Here is a 17,831-nt window from a genome sequence, read left to right as displayed (position 1 = left end):
GTGTAATGACTCAGATGTGACAAAAGCTGCAAAAACAAGTTTCAGGTGTATAGCAAAGTGATGACAGTTTTCCAACACAGGGATTTTTTCATTAAACTTAAAAGCTAAAAGAAAAAAGAAAAGAAAAGAAGACATTAAAAAAAATTATTATTAAATACAAAAATGAAATAAAATAAGAAAATATTATCAAATAACTGAATAAAAGTAAAAAAAAAAAAAATAGCAGAAAACATTAAAGGAAAATATCAACTAATATAAATAAAACACAAAAAAATAAAATAAAGAAAAGGTATTAAAAGAAAATATCAAATAAACTGAACTAAAATACAAAAATAAAATAAAATAAAAACATGTTAAAAGAAAATATCAATTATAATAAATAAAATACAAAAAATAAAAGAAAATAAAGAAAATATTAAAAGGAAACGTAAAATAATACACAATACAAAAATGAAATAAAATAACCTAAAAACGGAAACATTAAAAGAAAAAATAAAATAAAATAAAATAAAGAAAATATTAAAAGAACAATACAAAAAAGAAAAAAGAAAATATTAAAAAAATATTAAAATAAAATATTAATATTAAATAAAATAAAATAAAAAACATGTTAAAAGAAAACAGCAACTAAAATAAATAAAATACACACAAATAAAATAAAATTGTAATTTGTAAAATATTAAAACAAAACGTAAAAAATACAATACAAATAAAAAATAACAACCTATTAAAAAATATCAACTAAAATAAATAAAGTACAAAAAATAAAAGAAAATATTAAAAGAAAATACAATACAAAAATAAATAAAATTAACTAAAGAAAACATTAAAAGAAAATATAAAATAAAATAAAGAAAATATTAAAAGAACAATACAAAAAATTAAAAAGAAAATATAAAAAAATTAAAACAAATCTAATAAAATAAAAAAGAAAATAATATAAAATTAAAGAAAATAAAAAAGAAAATATTTAAAATATAAGTAAATAAAAGTAAAAATAAAAGAAAATACAAAAAGAAAATAAACAATAAAATATACAATAAACAATAAAATTAAAAAATAAATTTTATAAAATAAAATAAAAAATAAATTTTATAAAATAAAATAAAATAAAATAAAATAAAATAAAATAAAATAAAATAAAATAAAATAAAATAAAAATAAAATAAAATAAAACATCATACTACACCTACTTGAAATCCATGTTTGCCCCTCCACCAGCCAGTGTCTTCTTTAGGAGGCATATCAATCACTGATACAATGTCTCCAACCTTTTGAAGACAAATTATGCTTCAGTTACTAATCTAAATATTTACTACAAAACCAAATCCACATTTAACATTCACCAACATTTTTTTAAACAAATATATACCTCGAAAGAGAGTTCATCTGCTGCTTGGGCGATATAACGCTTTATGACATGGGCCGCAGCTACAGCAGGAACATTAATAGAGGATTCATCATGAACCAGCAGGTGATTCCCTTTGTTATCAATCTAGGAGAGTGAAGAAACACATATCAAACATAAGAACACATGCACATAACCAGTAACTCCTAAAACATCACCTTTTGCAGTGATTTCATATTTCCTTTTACAATTAAAGTGCAGCGTCAATGTGAAAAAACGCACAACACGCTGGGAAAGAGCAAGCTCATGCGACTGAGCACGCTGAGACACGTAAAGTCAGGTGTCTCTTATCCCTGTTAATGACTAACTGCATATAAAAAAAAATGGGTGTGAACTGTCGTTTTATACACTAAGGTCTGAAGTCTGTCCTATAGTGGGATTGTGTTTTATGAGACATTATGAGCAATTTACTGTTGTTGAAGCAAAAGTGCGAAACACACCTCTTTTGTTAAACACGCCGTGCCGCGGTCATTTCGCTGCCAATCGAGCCTGTATTTATGAGGCAGGATTTGGGCAGGCAGCCACAGGATGCATTCAGGTGTAGTGTAGGTTAAAAAGCAGGAGTGACATTTATACCTCCATCCATGTGAGTGCTGGCCCGCAGTTGATCTTGTTATCAGCGATGGCTGAAAGACGGGAAATGTACGCCGTAAGCATCTGGGAAAGCGTCTGTGGAGAAAGAACAGAAACTGAGCAGGGGTAATAAACAAAGAGACAATTTTCAACACTCTCATTGTGTTCTTTTTGAGATATAAAGCCTTGATCTTACACAATAGCACTGTTCCAAAGCCTAGCGAATGGCCTTGTTCTCTGCTATCTACTGCACCATCTAAGGAAGCATCCTACCTGAAATATGCCTCGAAAGATCGATTTAATATTATCTATATGGGCCATTCTACAGAACTGGTGCAAACTGCTGTCCCACAACCAAAAAACAGATTTAAAAAGCATTTAAGTATTCAAATCTTAGATGTTTCCTAACATCATCCTATAGTATATTGAAACCCACAAAAAAGATTTTAAATATTAGTAACCTTATATATATATATAAAATAATTATAATTATATAAAATTATATAAATAATTATATATATAAAATAGTTATTTATTGGGTACTTTCAATGGGGAGGTGCTGTCCTGATCCCTAACCCCTCAATTTCAACTTGACAATAATATTCAAATCATTTTTGTAGTTTAATCTATTGTTGTTCTTTTTGTATCTTTTTGATCAAGTTAAAATATTGTAAAGTTAAAATATATTAAAATATATATACACACACACGTAACTAAATCCACAAATTTATGATCAGGAAATATTCCTGTGTTCTCCTCTCTATACGCTGTAAAAAAAAAGTTGTTTCAACTTAAAAAGTAAGTGTTTGTGCTGCCTTAAAATTTTAAGTTTAGTCAACATGAAATGTTAAGTTGTACTACATGAAAATGTGGATATTTGAGTTGAGTAAACTTAAAAACCTAAGGCAGCACGAACACTTTTTTAAGTTGAAACAACTTTTTTTTTTAAGTTTCTCTTTTTACAGTGTAGCTACAAGGTGAGAGTAGATAGGTCTCATCATTTTGAGGTTAATGTGTTCAAAAGTGTAATAATCTGTGTGTAACTTTTAGAAACGGCACTACAAACACCTTTTTTCTGCAATTAAGCACACTTTTTTGGGAGTTATTTTATAACATTTAGGTTTTACATGTGTACAACTGTTCAGAACTGTGCTAGCTAACCATGTGCTGATTAGCGTCGTTAAGCTGGTTCAAAAGTAACTAAAATTGTCACGACCGAAATAGTCACTACCAAAACATTTGGTGGAGTCACTACCCAAACATGTCATCATTGTTTCAGTAGTGACAAATGGGAACACATAATACTCATATTTGGGGGAATTAACAAAATCTTAGTACAGTTATGCAATTTTTTTGTATTTTAGTATGTTTTACTAGTGTTTTAGTATGCGAGCTAAAATTCTGTAACGTGATGTGGTCGCCACCAAAGCATTATGCCCCATTCACACGGGGCGTCAGCGTTAACGCTTCACAGAGGGCGTGTATGAAGCTTCGTGCTGATTGGCCAGCATCTGCACCGAATGGGATTGGCTAGTGTCAGTACTAGTATATTTGCATAAGGTGATTTGATTGGCTAAAAGTTGAAACCATTTTTAACTTCTGTCGTGAGCAACGCCAGTGACGTGACGCAACAGACCCATAGTTTAGTTCGGCAATGTTTGACACCACTCCATTCAAAGTAAATGAGAAGCGTTAACGCTGACGCCCCTTGTGAATTGGGCGTTACTGTCACTCAGAGGTTGCGTTAAACTTCAACATTGTTTGTCATTTTGACGGACAGGGTTGTAAAAATTCCACCATAATCTATTATTTCCTGTCATTTTAATTTTCATATTTTAATTAGAATAACACATGTAATTGCTTTTATTTTTGTTAACATTTTCATTTTTAATCATGAAACTACAGTACGACAGCGCAGTTTTTAAAAACAAAATACGCTACGGCTGGGTAAAAAAATAAAATAAAAAATAAAATAAAATAAAATAAAATAAATCGATTTCTCGATTTTAATAGATTCTCATTTTAATGTAATATAATATTGATTCTTAAATCACAGTCGATCTTTTGGTCTATGCTGTTTGTCCATGCACCAGCTGGACAGGGATGGGAATTACAGATACAATTTTAAAATAGACCCCCCCTTAGTGTAATCTGTCAAAATGACAGACGGTCTTTAGATTTTTCCGTCACTGATACAAATGTTCTGTCAAAAATAAAGTGTACTGAATTATCAAATAAGATGTTATGATAGTTTTTGGTTCAATGTATATTCATATTAATGAATCCTTAACTTTGAAATCAGTATGATTAACTTTTTGCCTTTTACAAAGAAAACTTTGAATCAAAATACAACAAATCTCACTTACATTGGAAATATAGTTAAAAATGTAATTGATATTGATTTACCTCTGAAAAAAAATATATAAAAGCAAAAGCAAAAGTAAAAAAAAAATATATATATTTACAATCTAGATGCAAGCAAAATCTTAATCTCAATAGGTAAATATAACTCTTCTAATTAAATTATTATTACTGTGTTTTGGTAGTGACAAATTTGGGGAGAGGACAAATATTCCAAAACTTTATGAAAATACAATACGAGAATTAACTGCACAATTACTAGAAATGTGTGTAGAAATAGTTGTGTGTATATGCACATTTTGCTTTAAATTGAGTTTGTACCATTGCAATCATGATCATGCAATCAAGTATTTAATGAAGAGTTTTTTTTTTAAAATAAACCCTATGAGAAAAATACTTTTAGAACCAAATAGTGGGTGGGCAGTGTTGCACTATTGAGAAAATAGTGATTTTTAAATTGGATTGAACTTTTTACCAATATTTTCAGTACTGAATGAATTACATGAGCATTTCCATTTTGTGAACTACCATTTTTAAATTTCCCCACATGGGATTGCCATTGATGTAGACAATGTACTCAATATATACGTGTATGTGTGTGTGTGGTGAACCAACCTCGGGTTTGTCCTTCAGGCTGTCTATTCGGGGCAGCTCAGGAAGCTGAGAGAATCTTCTATCATAGATACAGAGGTGGAGATGCTTGTCAAAGACACGAAACTCTTCGTATGAACGCCTCACTGTCCACTTACGACCCTAAGACACATGAAAAGCAATGCAGTGATGAATACAGGAAAAACGAATTTTTTCTGAATAAAGAAAAGAGAGTTAGACTGATAGTCAACTGTTTTGTTACAAAAAAAAAAAAATTCAAATAAATGCTGTTCTTCTGACCTGCACAAATGAATTTCCACAAAAACATTAAGCAGTACAATTTTGTCAACACAGATAATAGTAAGAAATGTTTTCTGAGGGATCATGTGAGTAATAATTGCTGAAAATTCAGCTCTAAAGTTTTTCTATGCATTTTTGCTTCAATATGCAATTAATATCCATTTGGATATGTCTACTGTAGTCTCAGAGGTAGCCTATAGCAGAATCATAATTTTTCTTTTGGTTATACATTTCTATTGTTGCATGGCAGCATCAAAACGCTCAGTGTTTGGTTAAGGAGGCTGAATTCAGTAGCTAGTATGCCTGTGGTTTGTAGATTTCATACAAGTGTAAAACACTGAGATTTGCTCCAGTGGTAGAGCAAATGGTGCAGAAACGGCAGAGCGGGTTTATTCTAAATCCTTTCAGCTCTCACACGTACAGCACGAAAACATCCTTTGAATTCATATTTTTAGAAGTTCTGGGGACATGTGTAAAACCCTCCCCAAAATCCCAGCCCTATTGTTTTGTTATGGTAAGAAATGCAGCACCAAGTGTATTTATATTTTCAGCTTTGTCTTCATCTTGGCTTCAAACCCCACTTTTAAAATCCTGTCTTTTCCTAAACCCATACACATTCCATGAAACAGATAAATTGCTGTGCAAACTGTATGCGGTTGGCCTGCCTGTTTGATCTGAAGCTCTTTAAGGTCTTTTTATAATTTTACCGTTTTTCCTAGGCTTAGCTTTCGCTCTGTTGCCATAACAAATCAGTGATCCTGGGACGATATTTCTTCTGCTCTGTCACACAGAAAGCGCCACAGAGGTTCTGTTTTACTCTCTGTGAAAATTTCTCTGTAAAACAGACTTACCTGGCAACAGATCTGGACCAGATACACCGACTCCTTTGAGTCCAGGCCATTGTGTGTGAGGTCGTTCTGATCGTCAGATAAAGACAGCTGTGGAGAGACACAAAGAGAGATTCGGAATTTTCAGTATGTGTTCATTTACACTATATTCAATAGGGCTGGGTTTTGACACAAATTTCACAAATCAATTCAATTCTAATTCAAAAGCTTGCGATTCGATTTCAGATTCGATTCTGGATATATATCAGGTACAGTACATGGAAAATGCTCTCAAGGAGAAAAACAATCTCCCAACTAATGCTTTAAAATAATCAGTTGATACTACATTACTATAATACTGAAGGTTAAAATTAAACAATGTGTCTAAACGCTTAAATTACAACAAATTCAGGTTTTTTTTTTTAAGGATTACAATTACTTAAATATATTTCTACTTCAGTTCATTTTCTTGCAATATAAACATTTAAATGGTAGCTGTCCCCTGTTGAAAAAAAACAGCATATGCTGGTTAGGTAGGTTTTGAAGCGTGGATGCTGGTTTGAGCTGGTTTAAGCTGGTTCTTAGCTAGTTTATGCTGGTCTTTTTCTGGTCATGTGCTGGTCGTAAGCTGGTCCCTCCTGTTTATGACCACCTTAGGACCAGCACATGACCAGCTAAGGACTAGCATAAACCAGCTTAACCCTTTGTCTGTCCCCCCCCCAGTGGGACGCCTAAGTTTACTTTACCATATTACAAATAAATCCTAATCTAATCATGACAAACTATACATCGTTGGAAAGGTCTACGACTTCTAAAAAGATATTTTACTATATTTGTTGTGATATAAATTATGTAGGAAAAGTAATAGATTAATATATGTCAAGAGTGCAACTTAAAAAAAATCTACATCATAACATGATCACACTTTAGAAATCATAAGAAATTATATATCAGTTCAAAACTTAAAATCTCAAAATTCATCCAGGCATTTTAAATCAGACATTGCATTACCACTGAAAATGTACATCAAAATCATATTACAAAATGTTTTCATTCATGAATTATAAAAATTTAAGTCTGGATAGTGCATTTCATGTCTGTTTTAAAAAATGGGAGTGACAAGGGTTAAACCAGCTAAGGACCAGCATAAACCAGCTAAGGACCATCTTAAACCAGCTAAAACCAGCATCCATGCTTCAAAACCAACCTAACCAGCATATGCAGTTTTTTTCAACAGGGGACAGTCACCATTTAAATGTTTATATTTCAATTGAAGCAGAAATATAATTATGTAATTGTAACTTTATCCCTAAAAAAAAAACACGTTTAGACACATTGGTTAATTTTAACCTTCAGTATTATAGTAATGTAGTACCAACTGTTTATTTTAAAGCATCAGTTGGGAGATTGTTTTTTTTTCTGTGTATATGTACTGTACCTGATATACAATCCAATCTGAAATCGATATGTTTATTTATGTTTATATAAACAAATGAAACATTATAGAACAGTAAGAAAATATATAATAATTAATATATGTCATGTGGTGCATTTATTTAGCAAAATGCTGTCTCTAGAGTTAATTTTACTAGATGACTGACCAGTTTTTGGTCACCGGATGTTTTTTTTTTTTCCTGAGGTAAATGTGACGTTACGTCACATATTGTTTACAAGCTGTTATGTTGACGTCTTCAGCGGTTGAAACACTGATTGAGCGATTACATGAGACAGGAAACGGTTTCGGTAAGTTGTACTCTTTCTTTTAACATACCTTCGGATGTTTATTCATCTTTATTTCATGCTGAAACTGGCATTAAACCAGAGGAGACGATCAGTTTACGTCCACTTCTCTTGAACTTGAAATGGCATTTATTGTTTGAATATTGTAATAAAATGTTTGATATTTAAAGTAACAAAGCACTAAGGTTATTGCGATTTATTGGACGGGAAGTGCAATGTTCCATTCACTAACTGAAAAAAGGCTAGACTAATTGATTCTTTGGCATTTGGGAATCAATGTCGTTTCGTACAAATAAGAATTTCATAGAAATGCAAAGACTGTGTAAAACATTAAAGGCTAAAACCTTGAAGGGGTGCATAGAAGCGTGAAAATAGTAGAAAAATGCCTTATTATAGCTCAAACCATGATATAAAGCAAAACTAAAAAAATTAAAATGAATAATGACATGTAAAAATCTTGACTAAAGGTCATCAGCTCCAGAGAGAGAATGAGAGAAATACAGACACGCTCTTTGCTGCAGCTGGAACTGCAGTTGTGATGATGGATTTTTAAAGCCTGCAAAAACAACAGGCCCTGATGAGTGACACCCAGACAACAAGACATCTACACACGACAGAAAGAAGAAAGTACACCACCCCTCAACAGTGTCTGATTCTTTCTGGATTCACAAAGCCAACACATCAAGAAATATTCCCAAAACACTCGTGTAGCAGTTCCAGAGCAACTTTCTAAAGGCTTTTCCTCAGAAGTTTTCACCGCTGCTGGCTGAGCCCAACATTATATGATCCTCCTCTATAAAACATCACAGCATCTACTTGTCCCTGCAAATGTAAGCCAACCCATGAGCCCAAAAGTTGATGTGATTTGGGTGTTTCAATATGCAAATTAAGCATTTAGTAAGGCAAACTCCTTTGTAGTGTCTGCTGTAATTTACTTCTCTGCATCATTTCAGTAATGCAGTCTCCCCATGCATCATTCAACACACACACACACCACAGCCTCAACATCAAAGACAAGAACTGCATCCCTTTAATTGATAGAAAATGCCGATCCAACACTGATCCACTTCAAAGATGCATTAAACAAATGAAAGCATTGATTATTTATAGATAAAACTAACAGAAACTTACACAAGCTTTAATGACCTACTTACGCACTGCAGTTTCATAGTAATATAAACTGCAGGATAAGCACTTGATTTAAAGTAGATCTGTCAACATCTTACTGGATATACGTCTATTTAAATAATGTAAACATCAATGTATGTCTACATCCCAGTACATCTGCTTCAATTAGAACATTCTGAACCAACAAAACGTGATACAAACCACACAAAAACCGCCTGAACAATCTATTTCTAGATCCTAATGCATCTACTTGAATTAAAAAAAGTTGGATCAGCAAAATTAGATATTAAACATACAAAAAAATTCCATTTTTTTTAATAAAATTGTCCGCTTTATTTTCCAGTAAAAACAACAAAAAAGAAAAATATAAATAAATAAATAAACCTCATCAAAGTAAATTTACTTGAATTGCAAAACCGTAAAATATTATGGCTTATTTTAAAATAATGTAAACATGAATGTATTTCTATATCCTAATGCATCTGCTTGAATTAGAACATTTTGGATCAACCAAAAATGCAAAAGAATCATTTAAAATAAAATTTTGTTTTATTTTCCAGTACAATTTAAAAAAATAAAATAAAATAAAATAAAATAAAATGAAATACAATTAAATAAATAAAAAACTAACATAAAAATAACAGAGGTAACTAAAATGATAACTTAAAATAATTAAATAAAAAAGTGACTTAACCTAAATTTACTTGAATTGCAAAACAGTGTAAAACATTAAGGCTTATTTTAAAATAAGGTAAACATTAATGTATTTCTGCATCCTAATGCATCTGCTTGAATTTAAAACATTTTGGATCCACCAAAAATGCAAAAGAATAATTTTAAATAAAATGTTGTGTTTTATTTTCCAGTACAAATAAAATAAAATTAAATTAAATTAAATAAATAAAAAACTAACATAAATTTACCAATATAACTAAAATTGATAAGTAAAAATAAGTAAATAAAAAGTAACTTAAACTAAATTTACTTGAATTGCAAAACAGTGTAAAATATTAAGACTTTTTTTAAAATAATGTAAACATTAATGTATTTCTACATCCTAATCCTCCTTGAATTAGAACATTTTGGATCAACAAAACTAGATATAAAACATACAAAAAAAAATAAATAAATAAATAAAAAAATAAAAAAAGCATACATTTTTCCAGCTTTATTTTCCAGTAAAATAACAACAAAGAAAAATATAAATAAATACATAAACCTTAAAGTGAATTTACTTGAACTGCAAAACTGTAAAATATTAAGTCTTACTTTAAAATAATGTAAACAATAGTTAATTTCTACATTCTAAAGCATCTGCTTAAATTAGAACATTATGGATCAACCAAATCAAATACAAAACACACAAAGAAAATACAAAATAATCATTTTAAATAAAATTTTCTGTTTTATTTTCCAGTAAAAATAACTAAAATAAATAAATAAATAAACACCTAACGTAAATATACAAATGTAACTAAAAATTATAACTAAAAATAATAAAATAAAAAAATAACTTAACCTAATTTTACTTGAACTGCAAACCAGTGTTAAATATTAAGGCTTATTTTAAAATCATGTAAACATTAATGTATTTCAACATCCTAATGCATCCCAATGCAACCAAACCAAATACAAAACACAGACACACAAATTATTTTCCAGTAAAAATAACTAAAAATAAATAAATAAACAAAAACATAATTTTACAAATGTAACTAAAATGATAACATAGATAAGATATTAAATTAAATTCATTATTGTACAACTAATACTAAAGGTAATAAAATCAACTTAGTATAATAACAAACAAAAACTTAAAGATCTGGGGAAAAAGTCATTTTCTAAAGCACTGCAGAGAAAAAGACAAATATTGCAACTAGAGAACACACAAAATACAACATGCAGTGTAGTATATATTAGTATATCTTCATTTTAGTGTATATTTTTTAACACTAGACTGTATGGCAGTAGAACCACATGACAAAGCAGCCAAGGATTTCCTTCCCCTCAAAGAGGATACAAATTATTCCTCTCCTAATGAAACAGGATGGATACTCACTGATACGCCGTCTGTCTCGTCTTATCAGGCCCATTTTGACCGATCCAACCCGTTAGTTCCCTATAGTCTCGCACCTGAGCCTTTCCTTATTCAGCTTCTCTGCTGATGTTCTGCACGGCTGCTGCACGCAGATGCAGTAACCCGTCACACACGCCCCCACAGACCAGCAGCCTGTGCTCAGTCAGCCCAGCTCATCAAAAACAAACCGCCCGGTTTACAGCAGAATGAAAATCAGCAGTGTGCTGCGGTGAAAACACGTCTTGTTTGAAACATCGACCTTTTCCCATCTTCATCTCCTGCAGTAGAGGGATGTGCATGATGCTGTGTCTAATTACAACTGAGGTAGAGGACAAATATAGAAATGTTGCCCCCCCTCCTCTGCCTCGCTCCACCATCTTAGCCCCTCCCTGCGCTGGATGTTGGTCCTCCCTCTGAATCCATGCAGAACGGTGCTGCGCTCTCAGATACCGACCTCAGAACAGGACATCGATCTCAGCTGTTGTTTAGTGCAGCAGTTTTTAAAATGGCTTTGGGATTTTAAAGGAGAACTCCACTTGCAGAACAACAATTTACAAATAATTCACTCACCCCCTTGTCATCCACAATGTTCATGTCTTTCTTTCTTCAGTCTTAAAAAAATTGTTTTTTGAAGAAAAACATTTCAGCATTTTTCTCCATATAATGGACAGATATGGTGCCCCAATTTTGAACTTCCAAAATGCAGTTTAAATGCAGCTTCAAATGATCCCAAATGTGGTTGTAAACGATCCCAGCTGAGGAAGAAGGGTCTTATCTAGCGAAATGGTTATTTTTTATAAAAATAATACAATTTATATAGTTTTTTAATGCCAAACGCTCGTCTCGTCTTAGTCTGGACTCTTTTAACATAAGCTTTATCTCATGTCATGGCATTTTTAGGCTGCATGTGTCAAAGATGTCTTATTTAAGAAAAGTAGCCATAATAAAATTACCCCTTGTGAGGTGTAAAATACAAATTTATTTTTAATTTGCAATTTACCAGTTACTTTTCTTAGTTGAAACTGCCCTAATGACATATGCAGCCTTCAAATGCAAATGCAGCTTCCGAAATAAGACCCAGCTTCAGACTGGCAAGTAGTTTTTAATTATCAGCATGGAAACTGTTTAACCATCCCCTAGCAACCATTTATAGCACCCTAGCAACCGTATGATAAAATTAATGGGCAGTTTATCTGAAACAGAACTACCTGGAGACATAGGGGTTGGCTCTTTTGACTCAGACTGCCAAGCACTCTTTAAATATCACCTTGGCAACAATCTAGCCATGCCCTAGCAACCCAAATTCAAAAGAGGAATATCTTTAAATTCAAATGTTATAGAGGCATGGGGGTTGGTTTATATCATTCATACTGGCAAACAGACTTTGGAATATCATAACTGACAGCTGCCGAGCCACTTCCTAGCAATCAAACGGAATACCCTAGAAACCATTTAGCAAGACGTATCTACCTTATTTTTCCCGTAAGAGTGGGCATGGCCATTTGTACATTTTATGGGTCTGGATTCAAGTCTCATCTACATCCAGCTATTTTTCGCTGTAGAAAACAGCTCGTTTTGCTGCTTGATAATGCAAATTGGTGTGTTTTAGAATGTTATTTTAAATGTATTGTCTTAATTACGAACATACTGGTTTGTAATGCAAATAGCTGGTTACCGCACATTGTTATTCTTCTCATTATTTCCCAATTGTGGTTAATAAGTCACACTCATAGGCTTACTTTCGCGCTGAAGAATAAGGTGGATATCTCTGCATCAGAACATCGTAGAGACGTGGTTCTTTTGACTCATGCTAGCAAACGAGACTTCCAACATGCTACACATGCTAACAGTGAATAGCTACATGCTAATAGCGATTAGCTATGTGTTAAAACATGCTAAAATTCCTACCTAATTGTTAATACATGATCAGAAAGACCCTAGGAACTGCACAATGCTGAGGGTTTTTTTTGTTTGTTTGTTTGTTTGTTTTTTGAGAAAATGTACATATCTAATTATTATTATTATTATGCTTAACTAAACACAATATTATTATAATTTTCAATATCCCAACATGATTAATATAGGCTCACTTTCTGATGATTTGTTGTTTAGGAAAAATGTATTTGATAACTCTCGATTATGAAAACATTTCAATTTCACATTTCCATTTCAGCGTTTCAATGCCAATTAAATTGGACAAACACAACCATCTTTTTTTGGGCATATTTCCTACAGAAACAGGAAAATAAGGTGGGACATACTGTATTAAAAAAGGAGAAAAAACAACAACAACTGTCCTTTCAAAAATTTTAAAAAGTCATGTCATGTCAAAGTCAAGTCAAGTTGGAATCCTCATATTTAATATGCTCACCTAATTTTAAATGTAATTTAATAATTTATTATTAAAGTTAATATACAAGTTAAATATACGAAATCTACACAAAACCATGATTGCCAGTGAAAAGCTTTTTGTGTATATATGCACACAGATATATAATAACTATAATAAAAATAAAATCCAAATTATTTATAAAAAAATTATTGTAATACGATTTTAAAAAAATATATGGAATCTGAGGGTGCAAAAAAAATCAAAATATTGAGAAAATCACCTTTAAAGATTTCCAAATTAAGTTCTTTGCAATGCATATTACTAATCAAAAATTAAGTTTGGATATATTTACAGTAGGAAATTTACAAAATATCTTCATGGAACATGATCTTTACTTAATTTCCTAATGATTTTTGGCATAAAAGAAAAATCAATAATTTTGACCCATACAATGTATTTTTGGCTATTGCTACAAATATACCCCAGCGACTTAAGACAGGTTTCGTGGTCCAGGGTCACACACACGCACACACAATATATATATACACATATATATATATATATATATATATTACAAATTGCATTTTTGATTTCACAGAGCTAAAACACTTCCTATCTTTGTCTGAATGTGACAAACTGGAATGAGAAATACAAACTGTCCAATGAGTCCATGTTATTCTGACCAAAACCACTTAAACACACATTGTAATTATGATTTCGCAAGAAGAAACTTCCCATGAGTCATCAATATATTTGGTTCATATTCCCAGAAGAGAACTACTATACATTCTTAAATTGGTATGTTATGTTGACAACTTCAGGGAGTACACTCACATACAGTACAGATAACCACAAAACAATGAAAGCTGTGGTGAAAATGCCACTTTGTAACCTTACCATAACAGGCCTCGTCTGAACCACTGGTTTGGAAAATTCCCCTAGAAAAAAATTTGTGTTAGCTAAATCTATAAAATCCCAGATCAGCTCTAAACTTGTTGTAATACAGAGTAGGAGATTGAAGATTGTAATACCTGGTCTGTTATTTGCAACTGTGATGAAAATGGATGAAAAGCAGACGCCAAAGGTCAACGACCACAGCTTTATGTCACACAATCTGTGGATTAAAATTCCACTTGTGTAATAAATTGCACCGAAAGCTTTTTCAGCAGCAATAATCCACAAGGAAATTCCTCAAGTTACATAAAAGCTAGAAAGAGTAACCCAGTGATCAAGAGTTGACCTTTCTCCATCTGGAGCCACGGCTAATCTACAGTGCCATAAATTACACAAGGGTTGTCAGCAATTCAATCACATCATGTATCTTCCCCTAAAGGTTTATTGCATGTCTTTGAGATGAGCCCAAAGTCTTGGAGAGCAAAAGTTAATCAGGCTCCACTTCAGTCAAAAATATGATAAATCATAATCCAGAGCTGACCTACTTCATAAACGTAGATCCTGAATCAGGATCCATCATGAGTTTTCAGTAAAACCGATTTGATGCATTGCCGTTTCACTACAAAACCTTGATGTTGCTCACCCTGTGGTATTATCGGCCATGTGGATTAAGCTCAGATAGCAGAAGTATCAATAAAATATCAATCCACCCATAGAAAACCCTTTCTCAAACAGTTCAGCAGCACTGCTTATGGAAACCAGCAGGTTTGGGTCCATTCTAATGAAATGGTGGTGAGTGAGGGCTTCCTCCCTTCTGTCCGAGATGATTTATAGCAGAAAACACATAGACTTAATCAATGCCCCAACCAGCTTCTTATAGGGAGATGGAGGTGACTGTTCTCAGATCAGTGAAAGCTTATTACAGCGTCGCTGAATTTGGCCCAGTTCTTCCTCCGTCTCCATCTTTCTCTGCACTAATAGGGAGGAGGCAGAGATCTTGAAAGCTTCTCTGTAAACCTGAGCTGAGGAATGTGGAACATGCACACCACCTCTGGGAATGCAACAAAGGTCTACATAAAGACGCCACAGAAAGGATGTTAACTCAATACCCTATTCTAGGACTAAACACAGACAAGGTTATTCTTCAGATACTTAAAAGTACAATTCTAAATATATGAAAGGCTTTGTAGTCAAAATATGAAACCAGAGTCAGCTGCAAACAAATACTGTGCTTTGTTTAGGACAGTCATTTGTGTTTCACCAAATAAAATTAAATGCTTATACAATTTGCATTTAACATTACTGAAACCTATAATGTGAGGTTTCGCACATTTCATTTCTTTTATACATCAACAAAAATGCATGCGTTCTTTTAGCATCACTGAGATACTATTATAGTTTTGAATTATATTTTATTTTTATCTTTTCTGCTTTCATGCTTATTTTAGTTGACGTTTTAGGAATATTGGTGTGTGCTTTTGTATTTACTTTGTTGTTTTTAAATTATGTCTATATAGTTTTTATTTCAGTTTTGATTATTTTAGTACATTAACTAAATAAAAAAAATAAGTGTTGCTTTGGAAACTATCTGAAATAAAATATATGTTTAAAAAAATGTTTCGTTTTATTTTATTTCATGTATCAAACTTTTTAATAACTATAACTAGAACTATAATAACCCTGACACACATTCAAATGATAAATGATCATATAATATAACTACATAAAATCAAAATAATAAAATAAAAAAAAATATTAATATTTTTATATTGCTTTACAGTAGAATTATCTATCAATCCATCATTTATAAAATGTAAAAAAAAAATGTATTTACCAATTTTGTATAATCAGAATATTTTATGTAATATTTACATGTGTAAAATTATTAAACAACAGCAAAAAAGGCATTCACATAGTGGAATTAAAAACACTCTTATTATACAAAATTGGTTTATTTACATTTATTTATTACTCTGTATGGTGCCAATATTTATGACTAGGACCTAGACTTATATATTATGATCGTTTAGTTTAGTTCAGTTGTCCTCCGTACAGAAAACGTTTATTATATACACATACATACATATTATATATAATTAGGTTTTTTTTTGTTGTTGTGTTTCTTTCTCTTCTTTTCCAATTTACGCCGGACAGTCAAAAGGCACCACGGCATGAAATTGCTGCTATCTGATATGCATTCATTGATATAGTATCATTCAACCGCTGGAATGTGAACTTGAGCTTTTAAAAGGAACAAAAATAGAAACAGTACTACAGGATATTCCGCCTGAAACATCAAATTTCTTATTCTTAGAGAGTATTTGTATTCTGGTACATGTGTGACTGGCATCCTCCAACCCCTGGCCACAGTGTGTCAGTGTGACACGCTCAGGAGACAGAATGTGATCTAATAGAACAGGAGTCTGTGTGACCTTGAGAGCTGAAATGCACAGGATGATAGAGGCGCAGAGCACAACGCTGTGGGACGTGAGGGCAAACTTCCTGTTCCTCAGCTATGACGTCATACCCTGTTCACGATGCATCGAAACCAACACCCTCAGCTCCCAGAACAGTATAATGTACACACAACAAAGACAGAGGAGGGGCTCGGTGGTTTTTACTGCTCTCTACTGGAACCCATCAGCATAACAACAAAATCTGTCTGGATTAAAAAAATGCTGGGGTGGATTGTTGAAATAAAAATGGCGAAGCACAGTTTGATGTTCTATCAGAGACAGCAGAAGAGGGGGAGGTGACTGACCATTTATATGCCAAGTGCCTTTTCTGATAGATTATATATGTAGAATGCACATGCACAATAACTTATGATTTTTCTCGCAATTGCAAGTTTATATCTCACAATACAGACTTTTTTCCTCAGAATTTGGGATATAAATTTGCAATTGTGAGAAACTCAGAATTTGCGAGATTTAAACTCAATTTTGACTTTCTCATAATTGCGAGTTTATATCTCGCACTTGTGGCTTATTTTGTTAGAATTGTGAGTTTTGTGAGTAAAGTTGCAATTCTGACTTTATGACACACAACTGCGAGTTGTTAATTCAAAATTATGAGATATAAAAATGTCAGTCTTTTTCCCTCTCAGAACTTGGACTTTATAACTGCAACTGTGAGTTTATATTTCACAGTTCTGAGAAGAAAAAAAAAAATTCTGAATTGAGTACATCTTGCAATTCTGACTTTATGACTTGCAACTGTGAGTTTATACCTCAATTCTGAGAAAAAGTGTCAGAATTGTGTGATGTAATCACAACTTTTTACCTCAAAATTATAACTTTTTGTTTACAAGTTTTTTTCTCAGAATTGCATGACATAAACTTGCAATTGTGAGGGGGAAAAAAACTAAATTGCATGATTTAAACTCAATTTAGAATTTTTTTCTCATAATTTATATATAAACATAGTTTATATCTTGCAATTGTGACTTTGTTTCTTAAAATTGAAAGTTTTATGAGTAAAGTCGCAATTTTGACTTTATAACATGCAGTTGCGAGGTATAAAGTCAGAATTATGAGATTTAAACTATTTTAAATCAAAACTGATTTAGCTCACAACTGCAAGTTTATATTCCATAATTGT

At 32.0% G+C, this 17,831-nt stretch overlaps 1 protein-coding gene across 3 annotated transcripts in view; it reads right to left on the bottom strand.

Annotated features, from left to right (window-relative positions):
- The window catches only part of arhgap32a (Rho GTPase activating protein 32a), a 43,471-nt gene that overhangs the window by 10,798 nt on the left and 14,842 nt on the right, over positions 1-17,831 (bottom strand). For 2 of the 3 annotated variants that reach the window (XM_051129468.1, XM_051129469.1), the window contains exons 6-10: positions 6,085-6,171; positions 4,958-5,095; positions 1,985-2,077; positions 1,373-1,495; positions 1,194-1,271 (exon numbers count right to left, since the gene is read on the bottom strand). In XM_051129468.1, coding sequence (XP_050985425.1) covers positions 1,194-1,271; positions 1,373-1,495; positions 1,985-2,077; positions 4,958-5,095; positions 6,085-6,171 — 519 coding nt within the window. Of the gene's footprint in view, positions 1-1,193; positions 1,272-1,372; positions 1,496-1,984; positions 2,078-4,957; positions 5,096-6,084; positions 6,172-10,987; positions 11,315-17,831 lie in introns of those variants that run through there. The other variant, XM_051129470.1, reaches the window with a different exon arrangement.

This window comes from Labeo rohita, chromosome 15 (genome assembly GCF_022985175.1).
Source record: "Labeo rohita strain BAU-BD-2019 chromosome 15, IGBB_LRoh.1.0, whole genome shotgun sequence".
Lineage (NCBI taxonomy): Eukaryota > Metazoa > Chordata > Actinopteri > Cypriniformes > Cyprinidae > Labeo > Labeo rohita.
This window is presented reverse-complemented; position numbering and strand designations above follow the sequence as displayed.